The sequence below is a fragment of the Cynocephalus volans genome, chromosome 2, assembly GCF_027409185.1.
Source record: "Cynocephalus volans isolate mCynVol1 chromosome 2, mCynVol1.pri, whole genome shotgun sequence".
NCBI classification, from domain to species: domain Eukaryota; kingdom Metazoa; phylum Chordata; class Mammalia; order Dermoptera; family Cynocephalidae; genus Cynocephalus; species Cynocephalus volans.
The window spans coordinates 159,640,947-159,654,455 of NC_084461.1; the positions used below are offsets into that span (position 1 = coordinate 159,640,947).

The 13,509-nt window shown below is 49.7% G+C and overlaps 1 protein-coding gene across 3 annotated transcripts in view; it reads right to left on the reverse strand.

The window, feature by feature from the left end:
- The window catches only part of TBC1D9B (TBC1 domain family member 9B), a 48,743-nt gene that overhangs the window by 25,921 nt on the left and 9,313 nt on the right, over positions 1 to 13,509 (reverse strand). For 2 of the 3 annotated variants that reach the window (XM_063085567.1, XM_063085566.1), the window contains exons 4-7: positions 9,149 to 9,377; positions 7,600 to 7,858; positions 5,698 to 5,905; positions 2,820 to 3,032 (exon numbers count right to left, since the gene is read on the reverse strand). In XM_063085567.1, coding sequence (XP_062941637.1) covers positions 2,820 to 3,032; positions 5,698 to 5,905; positions 7,600 to 7,858; positions 9,149 to 9,377 — 909 coding nt within the window. The remainder of the gene's footprint in view (positions 1 to 2,819; positions 3,033 to 5,697; positions 5,906 to 7,599; positions 7,859 to 9,148; positions 9,378 to 13,509) is intronic. The other variant, XM_063085568.1, reaches the window with a different exon arrangement.

Here is a 13,509-nt window from a genome sequence, read left to right on the forward strand (position 1 = left end):
CCCATGTACTGCCTCGATGCTTGCCCTCTCTAGTCTAGCACTGTTCAAGAGGGGTATAATGAGAGCCACCTATGTAATTTTAAACTTCCTAATAGCCATATTAAAAGAACCTAAAAGAAATTGGTGAGATTACTTCTAATAATACATTTTATTGAATCACACATATCCAAAATATTATTTCAACATGGACTCAATTAAAAAAAACTAATGAGGTATTTTACATTTTTTTTCACATTAAGTCTTGAAAATCTGGTTATAGTGTATATGTATGGAACATTTCAATTTGTACTAGCCAAATTTCAATTGTTCCATAGCAGGCAGCTGTAGTAGATAGCACACCGCTAATCCATTCTCAACAATGGGCAGCCAGAGTAATCCTATTAACACATAAACAGATCATGTTCCTCCTCTGGTCAAAACTCTTCACCGGCTTTCCATCTCACTCAGAGTGAAAGCTGAAGTGTTTACAAGAGCCTAAGGGCTTTTCATGACCTGGCTTCCTGCCACCTCTCTAATCTCACCTCTTACACCAGGGCTCCCATACCCTGTCTCAGGAGCCTGTGCAGAGCTCAATCCTGCCTCAAGGCTCCTTGTTATTCTTGCTATTCCCTCTGCCTCGAACACCCTTTCCCCAGATACTCTATGGCTTCTGCCTTCGCTTCTTTCAAGTTTCTGTTCAAATGCCACCTGACCCATGAGCAAGAGATATAATGGAGCCCCTCCTTTCCCCTGGTCCTCTGATCCTTCTTCATTTTTATCCATAGCCCCATCACTGCTTGACATATTATATTTTGATTTGCATACTGTCTCTTTCACTAGAATATTAGCTCTAAGAGAGCATGAGTTTTGTCTAATTTGTTCACTGCTCTATACCTTGTGCCTAGAATAGCAGCTGGCACCTAATAGGAATGCAATAAAAATATGTTGGACGCGTGAATTGCGAGTGCTTGGAAAACGCCATGGGCCCATGCTTACTCTGCGCTGTCAGGCCCTGTCACTGGTGGTGTTGAGCTCATGAAGGCAGAAGTGGCTCAGTCATCTTGCTCATGCCCCCTTTCATCCAAACCAACATTTTCCTTACTTGAAATCCCAGATCAGGCCCAACTTCCTCCAAGAAACCTTTCTTAATGCCTCCAATCCACAGATTCCACCCATCCCCTTCCCACCCATTCCTATCAACTTAATAATCTACTGAGCATCTACTACAGGGGCGGAAAATTCAAAGGCCTACACAGGCCAGACCATGTGGGGCTCTAGGGAGCTGGAATGTGTTTACCACCATCCAATGGGAGTGAGTCCCTGTGGTGCTTGGGCTGCTGATTTTTCCAGAGAAGCCAGATCTGTGGATTTTTCAATGGATTCTTCTAATGGTTAAGTCTTTTTACAAATTCAGATTGAAAGCAAAAGCAACACACCTATCTTGTCATACTTGGAAGCAAGAGGGCTGGCCAGTTAGCTTTGTTGGTTAGAGCATGGTCAAGGGTTCGGATCCCTGTACTGGCCAGCCACCAAAAAAGAAAGCAAGGAAGCCATCAAAGATGGCCAAGGTTGTGTCAAAAGGACTTAGGAGCCAACCTGAATAAGCCTCCTCTGGTCACAGAATAATGGCTGTAATGGATAGACACACATCAAGTTGTTGAAATCCACAAGTTCATAATTACATTAAAAATAAACATAAAAAGCAAACTGGTCACATTTGGAGGATACTTTGAATACTGGTGAAAAAAAGGAAAGAGTAAAAGATTTATTCTGCCTTGAGGTAACCAAATAGTTAATGAGGGGAAGTTTCTCTTTATAGGAGTATTCTAGCAACTAGACAGAAGGAGTGATAGCACTCAAGTGCTATCATTTTGCAATCCCTAATGAATGGCTGGACCTAGGCAATGCTCTCAATGACTGACAGCAGCACATGAAGAGGTGACCAGGTGTAACCTCCTGTTAGAAGTACATAGCGCCCCAGTCCTGCCTACAGCTGGATCTGCCAAAAACAAGAATCAGTTGAGTCTGAATTTGATGGAGGCTCTGGATCTCACTCAACCAACTTAAAGGAAAGAGGTGACAAAGGAACTTGTTAAATGCCTACAGGGGATGCAATTAGCAAAAACCGGACTGTGAAAGACTCTATAGCACTGATGACCCAATCTCTTCAACAAAATACTGCAAGAGAGGGGGTAACAAAAAGAGATGTGGAACAGAAACCTATAGATTAAAAGGGATTTAAGAGACATATCAACCAATTGTATGTCTGACTTTTGTGTAACTCAAACAATCAAAGTGTAAAAAGTACACCTGCCTTTGGGGAAATGTGAATAGAAGTATTTGATGATATTAAGAAATTGTTAAGTTTGTTGGTGATAATGATACTTCAGTCAAGTCTTTAAAAGTAGTCTTACCTGTAAGAACCTCAGACTGAAAGACCGATGGGGAAACGCCAAGTGAATAAACCCAAGGGGAGGGCCTCGGCTGTGCAGCCCTTGCTCTCGGGGCAGCCAGAGAAGGTTTCTCATGAGGATGGGCCTTGAGGAAGGCTGAGCAAGTATGAGAAGCACTGGTGGGTGTGTGCATGGGGGTGCAGTGCAAAGAGGCTGTGGCGTTGGGGGGTGGGTGTGTGGCTTGGATACCTGAGATGGCACAGCTAGGTTGGACTCTCCACCCCATACACAGAGGGTCTCTTCCCAGCTCCAGCAAATCACCCTCTCAGCCCAAGAGGCCGTCAGCAGACAGCACGAGGTCGGGCTCCAGCAGGGAAGCCGATGGCTGCCCTAGGTCTTCCCCTGGCCCTGCCTCCCACCCCACTGCTCCCAAGGGGCCTCTCTCACCTCTGGGGCTGGGTCCACAACGCTGGCTTTCCTCCCCCCGATGCTGCTGCCTGGCTGCTTGGACGGTGTTTTCTGGAGGAAATCAGAGATCCTCTGGACCAAGAAATCACGGTCTTTCAGGTTAGCAAACAGGAAGGTCATTTTACTCTTGGTGCTAATGGACAGAGGGCTGGGAAGGACACTGGAGCTGTCAGCTTTTTCGACAATGGTCACCTGAGAAGGCAAAAACACTCTCTAGGGCATTTGCATCTTAAGACATAAAGTGGGGAGTGCTTTGTGAATGTGAGAAGACCGCAGTGGTCCTGAAGCTGTCCTCTCCCGGGCACAGTGCCATAAGTGGCCCAACTGGATTTGGATTCTGATTCTGCCACTTACTGTGTGTGACCTTGAGCAAGTTGCTTGCATGTCTAAGTCTCATGTTTTCACCTGGTGACAGGGGTGAGCACACTGGTCTTGCAGGACCAGTATGAGGACAATGATGTAAAATGTAAGTGCCAGCTGCTGGCCCTTATTGTTTTCTCAAAAGACCAGTTATCCCCCGCTCTGAAGCACACTGAGCAGCTCCTTGCTTGCAAGGTGGTCCTAGGCACTTGTTCCCAGGGAGCGCTTTGAGGGTGTGCATTCCCGAGCTCTCAGCTTCGACCCCTCTGAGGCGTGGAGAGAGTGGCACAGGTGTGGAGGGTGTGGGATGGGCTGCCCGTGGGCACCTCTGCAGAGTCCATGGCCCAGTGGGCGTACAGACGATGGACATGCAGGCTAAGCATGGTCACTAGGGTGAGTCCTGGCAACAAGGTGGGATGGGAGGCTGCCGGACTGCTGTGTGCTGAAGGTGCCTCTGGGGAGGCAGCACCTGAGCTGAGACCTGGTCAGGAGAGGAGCTGGGGAAAGGACAGGGCAGAGCGCACAGCAGCTGCCTTAAGTGGGGACTGAGGCTTCCCTGAGGGAGGAAGGAAAGGCTGGAGAAGGTGGAGCACCGTGAGCAGAAATGGGGTGGCATGTGTATGTGTGTATGTGCAGTGTTTGTGTGTATATGTGTATGTTATTTGCGTGTGTGTGTGTGTGTGTGTGTGTGTGCATGTATTATGGGGTATGTATGACTGTGCAGTTGTGTGTGTGTGTGTGGGCATGTATGTGAACACGTCTATGTGGTGTGTATGAGTGTGTAGTATGTGTGTTCGTGTATGTGTGTGTGCCTCTGTATGTGTGAGCGTGTATAAGTAGTGGTGCATATATGTGTGAGTGTGTGTGTGGGGGTGTGTATGAGTGGAGGTCTGGGAGCGGGTAGACGGCTCACATAGCAGGTGACTGTGTGTCTCACAGGTCACAGGTAGCAGCTGGGGATTCTTCTAACCACAAAGAGAAGACCCTGGAGGATTCTAAGCAGGGCACCAACAGGCTCTGACTGATTTTTAAATTTCTTTGGCTGCCGCAGGGGGATGTGTCATAAAGGGGTTAGGTGATGTTAGGACCTTCCTGAGATGGTCCAAGCAGATGACAGCAGCTGACAGGACGTGCTATGGGTAGGCTGTGGGAAGGAGGGAGAGGTCAGAATCATGGAGACCTCCTGCTTTCACCTGAGCAATGGATGGAAGGGGCGCTGCTTCCCAAGGGGAGCAGGGGAAGAGCACGCCTGGGAGTGGAATTCAAGACCCCACCAGACAAGCATGGAGCTGGCTGTGGGTGAAGGAGCCCCTGTGAACCCCTCTGGCTGGGATGTCGAGGAGCAGTTATGTTCAGGATGGTCAGTGCTCGGCTGGGTCTGGCTGGCTTCCAACAGACCAGCCACAGAGCTCCAACCCCAGAGCGAGGAACAGTCCTCCAGGGTGAGATCGTCCTGCTCACCCAGCTCAGCCAGCGTTCTCTGCTATAAGAAATGTCAAGGACCCGGCAGGAGAAACGCAACTGGGGACAGGGAGGAACGCTCAGGGTCCTGGTGCCAAGAGAATGTGGGATCAGGGGCCACATCTGAGCCTCTCAATCTGGAGCTTTTGGAGCTATGGCTCTTTGGAGTCCTTGGCCTCTGACTTCCCTTGGGGAAACTGAGACAGCACCCTGTCCCACACCTACTCACAGCTACACCTGCAACTTGAGGGCTTTGTACAAATTCCAGGGAGGTCTCACCACTCTAGGCTTTCAATAAAATTGAAATACTGTGATTTAAGTTATAACTAAAGAACCTCACTGTGCATCATACAATTAACAGCCAGTGCCTTGCTAGGCCACGAGGAAAAGGAGGACTGGCACCTGCCCTGCCCTCAGTGTTGGTCCCTTCTCTCTGGGTGGGGGCCCTCTCCCTTGCTGCCCACACCCCTTCACAGCAGCACAGGACAAATGGCCTTGTTTTGACTAGGGTCACTGTGGAAACCCAAGAAACCTGAGAAAGACTACACCTGACAGGTAAGATCTGCCCCAACCCACCAGGTGAGAGCTGACCTCCAATGGCTGTGCTGGTATGTGTCGAGAGAGGACTGCTGAAGTGGTCTCTGTGACATAGTGGGACTGGTGCATGGGCAAGGTCCTCGAAGCCCAGCCAAGAGAGCAGGGCTTTGCCAAAATTCGACTGCAGGTCCTGGGGAACTCACCCACATGGGGCCACTAGACTTTGATCAGGGAAGCACGGGTCCTTCCTGAAGTTTCCTTACACTCTAGTAGGAGCTGTCTGGCACACTGCCACCCTATCTCCCCACTAGGTGAGGTGATTCCTGAGGGGCAGGTGCTCAGAAGAGCCAGACTCAGCCACATACCCTCCACATGTCCCCTCACTGCATGTTGTGAGGCCACAAAGGCCTGTGACTCCTGCCAGGTGCCCCCAAGAGAGCTGGGGCAGAGCTGAAGTGGGGCCTGGTCCCTGAGCCTGCCCTGACCAGAGGATGCTCACCTCCCTCAGGGGTATGATGAGGTGGCATGCATCCTCCTCCTTGCTGGCGAAGCAGATGTAGTTGTTGGAGATGAACATCTGGCCAGGGATGTGCAGTTTGTTGAATGGTGTCCACAGGGTGCAGCCCGTATGGCCATCCAGCCGCTCGTCCCTGGGCAGCCGGAAGGTGGCCCGGTAGCACTCATTCTTGGCGCGGGCGTCCAGATCTCTGGGGAAACAAGGTTGAGGGAAGGGAGGAAAGGGGACAAGAGTCAGGGCCAGCACGCCTGTGAGGGGCCTCAGGGTTTCCCTGGGCCTTAGTTTCCACATCAGATTCAGGATCCTTGGGGTCTTCCTGTGAGCAAGCCCTGCCCACGGATCTCAGAGTTCAATAAAAGATGCACGTTAAATGACCAAGTAAAACATGGGACATTCACATGACCAGAACAGTGGTTAGCACTCAACATGTGCTGGAGACCTCACTGCCTTGAAAGGACTCCTGGAGGCTGGCCCAGGAAGCGTGTGACATGCTGCTTGGTGCTGAAAGGCAGGCAGTGCCATGGTTCCTGGCACCCTGCCCACTCAGACCAAGAACGTTGCCACCCTGAGGGTGCTGCTTCACACTGGGAAGACCTAACCTCACACCTTGAAATCTAGATAGGATCTTCTAACAGTGAGGTGTGGAGCTAAAACTGTAACAGGTGGCAGCTGTTGTATACTAGAAATGCTCATTTGTATGTCTGATGGCCGTGAGGGGCAGTGGCCTGGCTCCTGGCTGGTCCCCTTCAGTGGCTCTGTCTACATAAACATCACTCTCCAGCCCCTAAGGGAGCCTTCCACCTACCTTGGGTTGCTGCCAGCCTGACAAGGGCTGACCACACACCCTGACTGATAGTGCTAGATACTGTTAAGTTCCAGCCCTGTTTGTTTTCTTTCTGAAAAGTCCCAAAAGCAACCCTGTCACTCAAATCACAAGAGTGATATCCTTACTGGCCAGCTGCCTACCCTTGATCCCTGAAAAAAGAGTGACATCTTTGCACAATGTCTGGTCCTGAAGGCATACCCCAGAGCCTGGGCCTAGATCATGGTCTATAGGTATGACACAGGAAATGCCTGGCTGGGATGAGGTCCCTGAACACACAGGTGTGAATCTGGCTGTGTACACCCTGGCTGTGGGACCCACAGGCTCAGTGAACTTCTGAGATCTTGGCCAACCTTGCAGGTTTCCCATGAAGCTACAACCTAGGAGCTCAAACAGAAGTGACTGGGAGGAGCTGGCCACCACAGTCCACTCCTCTGGCTACCAATCCCCATGGACAGGGAGGCAGTGACCTCAGCCCTGCACACGGCTGTCTCCCCTGCTGGCTTCAGACCCCAGAGGCCTGGGTTCCGTGGCTGTGAGTCTGGCCAAGGGGTCTTGAGGAGAGCTGTCAATCACTGTAGGATAGAGGCTGTGTGCCCTGAGTCCAGATTCAATGCAGCCTTCCAGATGCAGCCTCTGGGGGATCTGAGACACCCCAAGGGTGCTCTGACCAAGGAGTTTCATGTCCTGGCTCCACCACTCACTAGCTGATGGACCTCAGGCAAGTTACTTAATCTCTCTGTGCCTTGGCTTCCTCATCTAAGACCTAGGGACAGTAAGAGAACCTTCCCATCATAGGGCTGCAAGAAATAAGGTGGGAAGAACTTCCTCCACATTAGTGATATTTTTAGGACATCACTAATATCTCTGGGTGCCCTCCCCATGCAGTACTGCAATGATCTGCCTGGCCTTCCCAAGCGGGCAGATGGTGAGGGGTGAATGTGGAAACCCTCTCCAGGTCTTCACATTTGGCCATGGGCCAGGCGGGGTCAGTGAATCCTGCTCAAGTGAGCCAGCCCTCACACGCCATGGGGCCCTCCCACTCCTGGAGGGCCATGCACCGCTTCAGAGCTGAGATGTTCCTGTGCGGCTGGATGGGCCTGGGCAGGGGCTTGTCCTCCAGGAAGTCGTCGCTGTCCAGCAGCTGCCGCACGGCCAGGTTGGCCAACTGTTCCATGAGCTTGAAGGTCTCACCAATGTTGAGGAACATGGAGAAGAAGAGCTCCTGGTCCCGGGTGTCCACACGGATGCTCTCAGGGAAGAGCAGGGTGGCATTCTTCTCCAGCCGTGTGACGTCCACCCACTGCACCACAAGGCTCACTGGACACCCGCAGGAAAAGACACACCCCCAATTAGAACTGATCAAGGCAAGGCTCCTGACTCCCGTCTGCACCTGGAATCCCCCACGCCCCCAGGGAACACCTCCGAGGGCAGCATTTATCCCATACCCCTTGGTGCCTGAGCCTGACTACGCTGGGCTACATGCACTATATGGAGGGACTGGCTGTTGGGGTCTCTGCTGTCTCCCAGACCAACTGTACTGGGGGAATGTTTGCCCCATGAATGGGTGAGGAGAGAAACAGATGACTGTGTGGAGATGAACTAGCTGAGGGCCTGGCCCTGAGAAGCTCCACAGTGCAGGAGTGCGCCGACGTGTGAATAAGCTCACAATATGGTGTGGCCAGCAGAAAGGACACTGCCCTGACGAACAAGAGGTGGTTGGCCATCCTGGTCTTTTTTTTTTTTTTTTTTTTTTTTTTTTTTTAAGAAGATGACCGGTAAGGGGATCTCAACCCTTGGCTTGGTGTTGTCAGCACCATGCTCAGCCAGTGAGCAAACCGGCCATCCCTATATGGGATCCGAACCCGTGGCCTTGGTGTTATCAGCACCACACTCTACCGAGTGAGCCACGGGCTGGCCCGCCATCCTGGTCTTGACAGGTAAGGGGAGACAAGGGCTGGGGGGCTGAATGCTGATGGAGGTGTGCAGAGAGAGGGGATTCCTAGGCTTGGAAACGGTGACTAATCGGGGCTGCTAAAGCCCTGGAGCTCTTTCTGGGGTGATGGTGGCCACAGAAGTTGCTGACCACTGGGCAGGGAGTCTGGCTGGCATCCAGAGGCCAGGGTGTCCCACAGGGACCTGCAGCAGGCGACAGCAGTGGCATGTGCCAAGGCACTGCATACCCCAGACTCACTCAGGGAAGATGCATGACTTTGAATATACCGACTGAAGAGAAAACGGGGAGGCCTGAAGAAAGTTACTATGTGCAGAATCCTACTAGTGGACTGACTACAGACATAATAAGAACCTGCCAGGAGCAGGTGTGTGCCTGGCTCAAGTCTGAGTGTTCTGTGGGGCTGCTGAGGTGGCATTTGGATTTGGGAGAGACCGTTCTGGTAGCTGTGTGGGGACAGAACATCTGGGGCCAAGAGGAGGGAGACCCACCAGGAACTTTGGCAGTCTGGAGAGGCTGTGGATTTTCTGGAGGGGAGGTCGGGGAGCAAGGGCACGGAGGAGCTGAGGCACGGAGGGCTGGAGGGAGACCCCTTCACCCTGATGCTTCAGGGCTGGTGCCCCCTGCCTAACCCCACCCACTGCGCAGGGCCTCACCTTCCTTCCCCAGCAGGAAGGAGTAGAAACACAGGTGGTTGACGGTCAGGTAGAGCCATCCCTGCCGTGGCACGCGGCCCTTCCAGTAGCTGCAGGAGTAGTAGTTGACCAGTTTCTCGCCCTCAGGCATCCCAAACTGCTTCCGCATCTTCAGCTCAGCCTCCTTGAACTTCCCAGGGTCCTCATCTCCCTGGGGCTGCAGGTTCTTGTTCTCTTCCGCGATGATGCCCTGGAGGAAGACAAGAGGACTCACATTCCTGGGCAGGTCAAAGGTGGAACAGAGAGGCCCAAGGAACCCAGGGCTCAGGGCTACAAGCATAGCAGGGGCACAGTTAGCAGCTCCTGGGTAAGGAAGTGGCCACGCTCTGGCAGGCTCGAGGATACAGCACAAGGACACAGCACAAGGACTACAGATGCTGCCGGTGTGGCTCTGGGCAGGTTCCCGCAACTCCCTGAACTATCATTACTGGCTCAGAGTGGTGACTCTGTAAATAAACATTTTATTTATTTGTATGAAAACTGTTGAAACATATCGTCCATAAACATGGTAAAAACATGCAAAGGTAGAAAAATGTGTGCAGTGAAAGGGGGGTCTCCTCTTGCTCTCTGGAGCTACCTTCCTGGACCCCTTCCAGACACGCAGACACCCATGTACATATAAGCAAATACCTGTGTTTTTCTCTCTCCTCCTTTCTTTGCAAAAACGGGATCACCCTGTGGCCCTGTTCTGTAAAGAGTTTTTCTCACCACATCCTGGAGGACGTTCTGCATTGGACCCACAGGGCCCACCCACTTCCCTCATGCTGCTGTCATCTCCACAAGGCTCAGGGTGCTCAGAGGTGTCACCCTGGGCCATGGAGCCAGCCCCAAAGCTCCTGGGATAAAACAGGTCCTTAGTGTACTTGGCTCAAAACGTACATGCCGATTTGCTAGAAAGATAATTATTGGAATAAGCCCGAGTAAATCAAAGCCAGTGCTGGTGGTGGGGCCTGCTGCTTCTGCTGGGGCTCTTAGTGGCCTCGTGTCCCCCACATTCATGGGCAGGGAGGACAGCTGTGAGCCCAGGTGAGAACCTGAAGGTGGGGTCTGCTTTGATTCCTTCTATTTTTCAGCATAGCCAGGGAAGGAAACAAGGATATGCTACTCCAAAATATGCCTCTGACATAGGAATTATTTTTGACCTGAAGGCAATTAAGCAGCAGCAAAGGCAGGAGAAGTTCTCTCTAACCTCGCCCTTTCTGCCTAAAAGCAGGATATAAATTCATATTTACTGCAGGCGACACTACACTCTCATCAGCTCAGAGATGGCACCAGTGAACAAATCTCACTCCATTAGTCTCCCCCATGTATTTACCTTCCCACAATTTCCTGCCCTTGGAAGCCTACGCTGGTTTCCTTTGTCCTGTCATTTCTCTTTCAATGTATTGCTTGGGCTGGCCAGTTAGGTCAGTTGGTTAGAGCACAGTATTATAACACTAGGGTCAAGGGTTTGGATCTCAGTACCAGCCAACAACCAAAAAAAAAAAAAAAAAAAAAGGTATTGCTCTTTTTTGAAGAGCTATGTAGACCCAAGTTCTAACCAAAAATTTGAGTTACTCATCCCTGAGTTTCTCCTACATATATATGAGACACCCATGTTAACAAACTTCAATTTTTCTCTTGTTAGCCTGTCTTTTGTTACAGAGCCCCAAACAAGAACCTAAAAGGGCAGAAGGAAAAACAATTTTTCTTCCCTCACACCAGAACCACTGCAGCTGTGAAGTAACCATCCTCTCTCCAGCTGCCTTTGGTGCCTCCCTGGAATGCTCCTGTTGGAACCAGCTCCATATCTGGGGGAAAAGCCTCTGGCAAAGCACCCTCCTTACTGTTAAGGCCCTGTCTTTGTGTTTAGCTGCCCCCGATTCCACCCCACTGGGAGGCTGTAAGAGTGCCCCACTGTTGGAAAGCACGAGGGTGGCCCTGGACAGCCTGTGGTGGGCCAGCCACCTCTGTAGAACAGGTGCCCTGCCCCTGGGCCACCATCCTGGGTCTCGCTGCTCCCTCACTCCCTCCAGCTCCACCTGGAAAACTTCCAGGTAGGGAGTGGAGGGGCTGACAACTGTCTGCTCCACACTCCTTCCTGGAGACTCCCCAGCTCTGAGTCCTCAGATGACTTTCCAGCCTCTAGTCAGTGGTTACAGTCCTCACCAGTCGGGATTAACCAGCCTGGCTCACGGGCTGGAACTTTCTGCCTGTTGACTGATAGAACCCACCTGTAAAAATCACTGGGTAGATTTTAAATTACCGACTTGGTTTCTTTAATAGTTTTAGGCATATTCGGGTTTCCTATTTCTTCCTGAGCCCCAGTTTAAGTTATATTATGTGGTAGGCCAAACGATGCCCCCTGAAGATGTCTACATCCTACTCCCTGTGAATATGTTACCTTATATAGCAAAAGGGACTTTGCAAATGTGATTAGGAACTTTGTAGATGTGACTAAGGATTTTGAGATGGGGAGATGATCCTGGGTCATTTGGGTGAGCCCAATTTAACCACAAGGGTCCTTATAAAGAGGGAAGAAAGAGGGTCAGAGTCACAGAACGGGAGTTTTCCAGGTACAGCTGGAGGGAGGGGGGAGAGAGGGATGAAGGGAGAGGCTGATTGATTTGATGCTGTGCTGCTGGAACTGAAGATGAAGGGAGAGGTCAAGAACTGAGGAGTACAAGTGGCCTCTAGAAGCTGGAAACGGCAAGAAAATGGACTCCCTCCTCTGCCTCCAGAAGGAATGCGGCCCTGCCAACACCTTGATATTAGCCCAGCGAGACCCATTTCAGACTTCTGACCTCCAAAACTGTAAGATCATAAATTTATGTTCTTTTAAGCCACTAAGTTTACGGTAACTTGTTACGGCAGGAATTGGAAACTAATACATATTATTCTAATAAAGTGATGATTTTATCTAAATTCTTATATTTATTGGCTTAAAGCTGTTTATAGCACACTCTCTCTTTTGAAAATCCTGCTTTTTAATAGGGGCCCCTCATGTTTCATTTCTAACACTGCTTGTTGGAGGTTTCTCTCTCGTCCTGGATCCTTTGGTCACAGATTTTCTCCCATTTTTGGATCTGTTGCTCTTCTGTCATTTTCTATGGACTTCACTTCAGCCTTTGGTTATTTCCTTCTGTCTAATTTTCTGGTTTCTCTCGAGTTCTTTTCATAACTTACTGAATTGGACACTCGGCTCATTAATTTTTGCCCTTTCTTCATTTATAAGATTTCAGGCTTTAAAAATTTCCTTCTGTGTGATGCTTTTGCTGCATCCCACAAATTCTGACATGCAGTAGTGTTTCAATTATTCTTTAGTTCTAAATATTTTCTAGTTAGATTTTCCATTTCTTCTTTCGCCCCCGAGTCATTTAGAACTTTTATGTTTTGTTGATTAGTTTGTTGGGGACTGGTATACAGGAGGCATTCAGTAATGTTGCTACTATTAATAGTAGTAGTAGTATCACCTAACTTGCTTACTAGGAGACTGAAGGATTGCCTCCGCCCTCTGCCTATTTTCCTGGAGCTAAAAGGCAACACAGGTCCTGCCTTGAGCCCCAAAGTGCATAGAAGAGCTGAGAAACTTGGCACCATCTGCCCAGGTCTATAAAGTTCTGGTATAATGAACTTACAAGGGCCTATCCAAAGCAACTCTGCACCATGAAACTTTGACACACTAAGAGTTCTCCCAGGAATCTAACTTAAGGCAATGATCAACAGAAAGACAAAGATACACATATATGAGGGCACTTGAATAAGTTTATGGAAAAATTGAATTAAAAGGTAATATAAATCCTTCCATGAACTTTTTAAAGACCTCATGTACATTCAGGTAAATGATCATTATAGTGTTAATTATCCCTCAAAGAGGAAAGAAACTAAATATCACCAGGATATAAGTTTTCACACATTGCTGCAATTTTCATAATCATTATTTTGATGGCTACAAAATATTCTGTTAAGTATATCATATATGACTTAATTAGTCCCCACTTAGCACACAGTAAGCATACAGAAAATACCAGTAAGTGCTAGCAAGTATTATTACTGTCATTTTGCAGAGGAGAGAACAGCTGCTCTTCCCTCTTATCACGGGACTGGGAGGCACTGTTTCTAGTCTTTTTGCTAAAACAGTGTTGGAGGGAACATCTTGATACATGCATCATTCTGCACATATGAATACACTATAGGGTAAACTCCAAGGAATGCAATTGCTGAATACAGGATATGCGCCTTTAAAATAATGTTAGTTTTATAAGAAAACCATACTTCAAAATGTCCTATCATTTCCAGCTTCTTCCTCTGTTAGCCAAGGAACTGGCAAACAGAGTTGTATA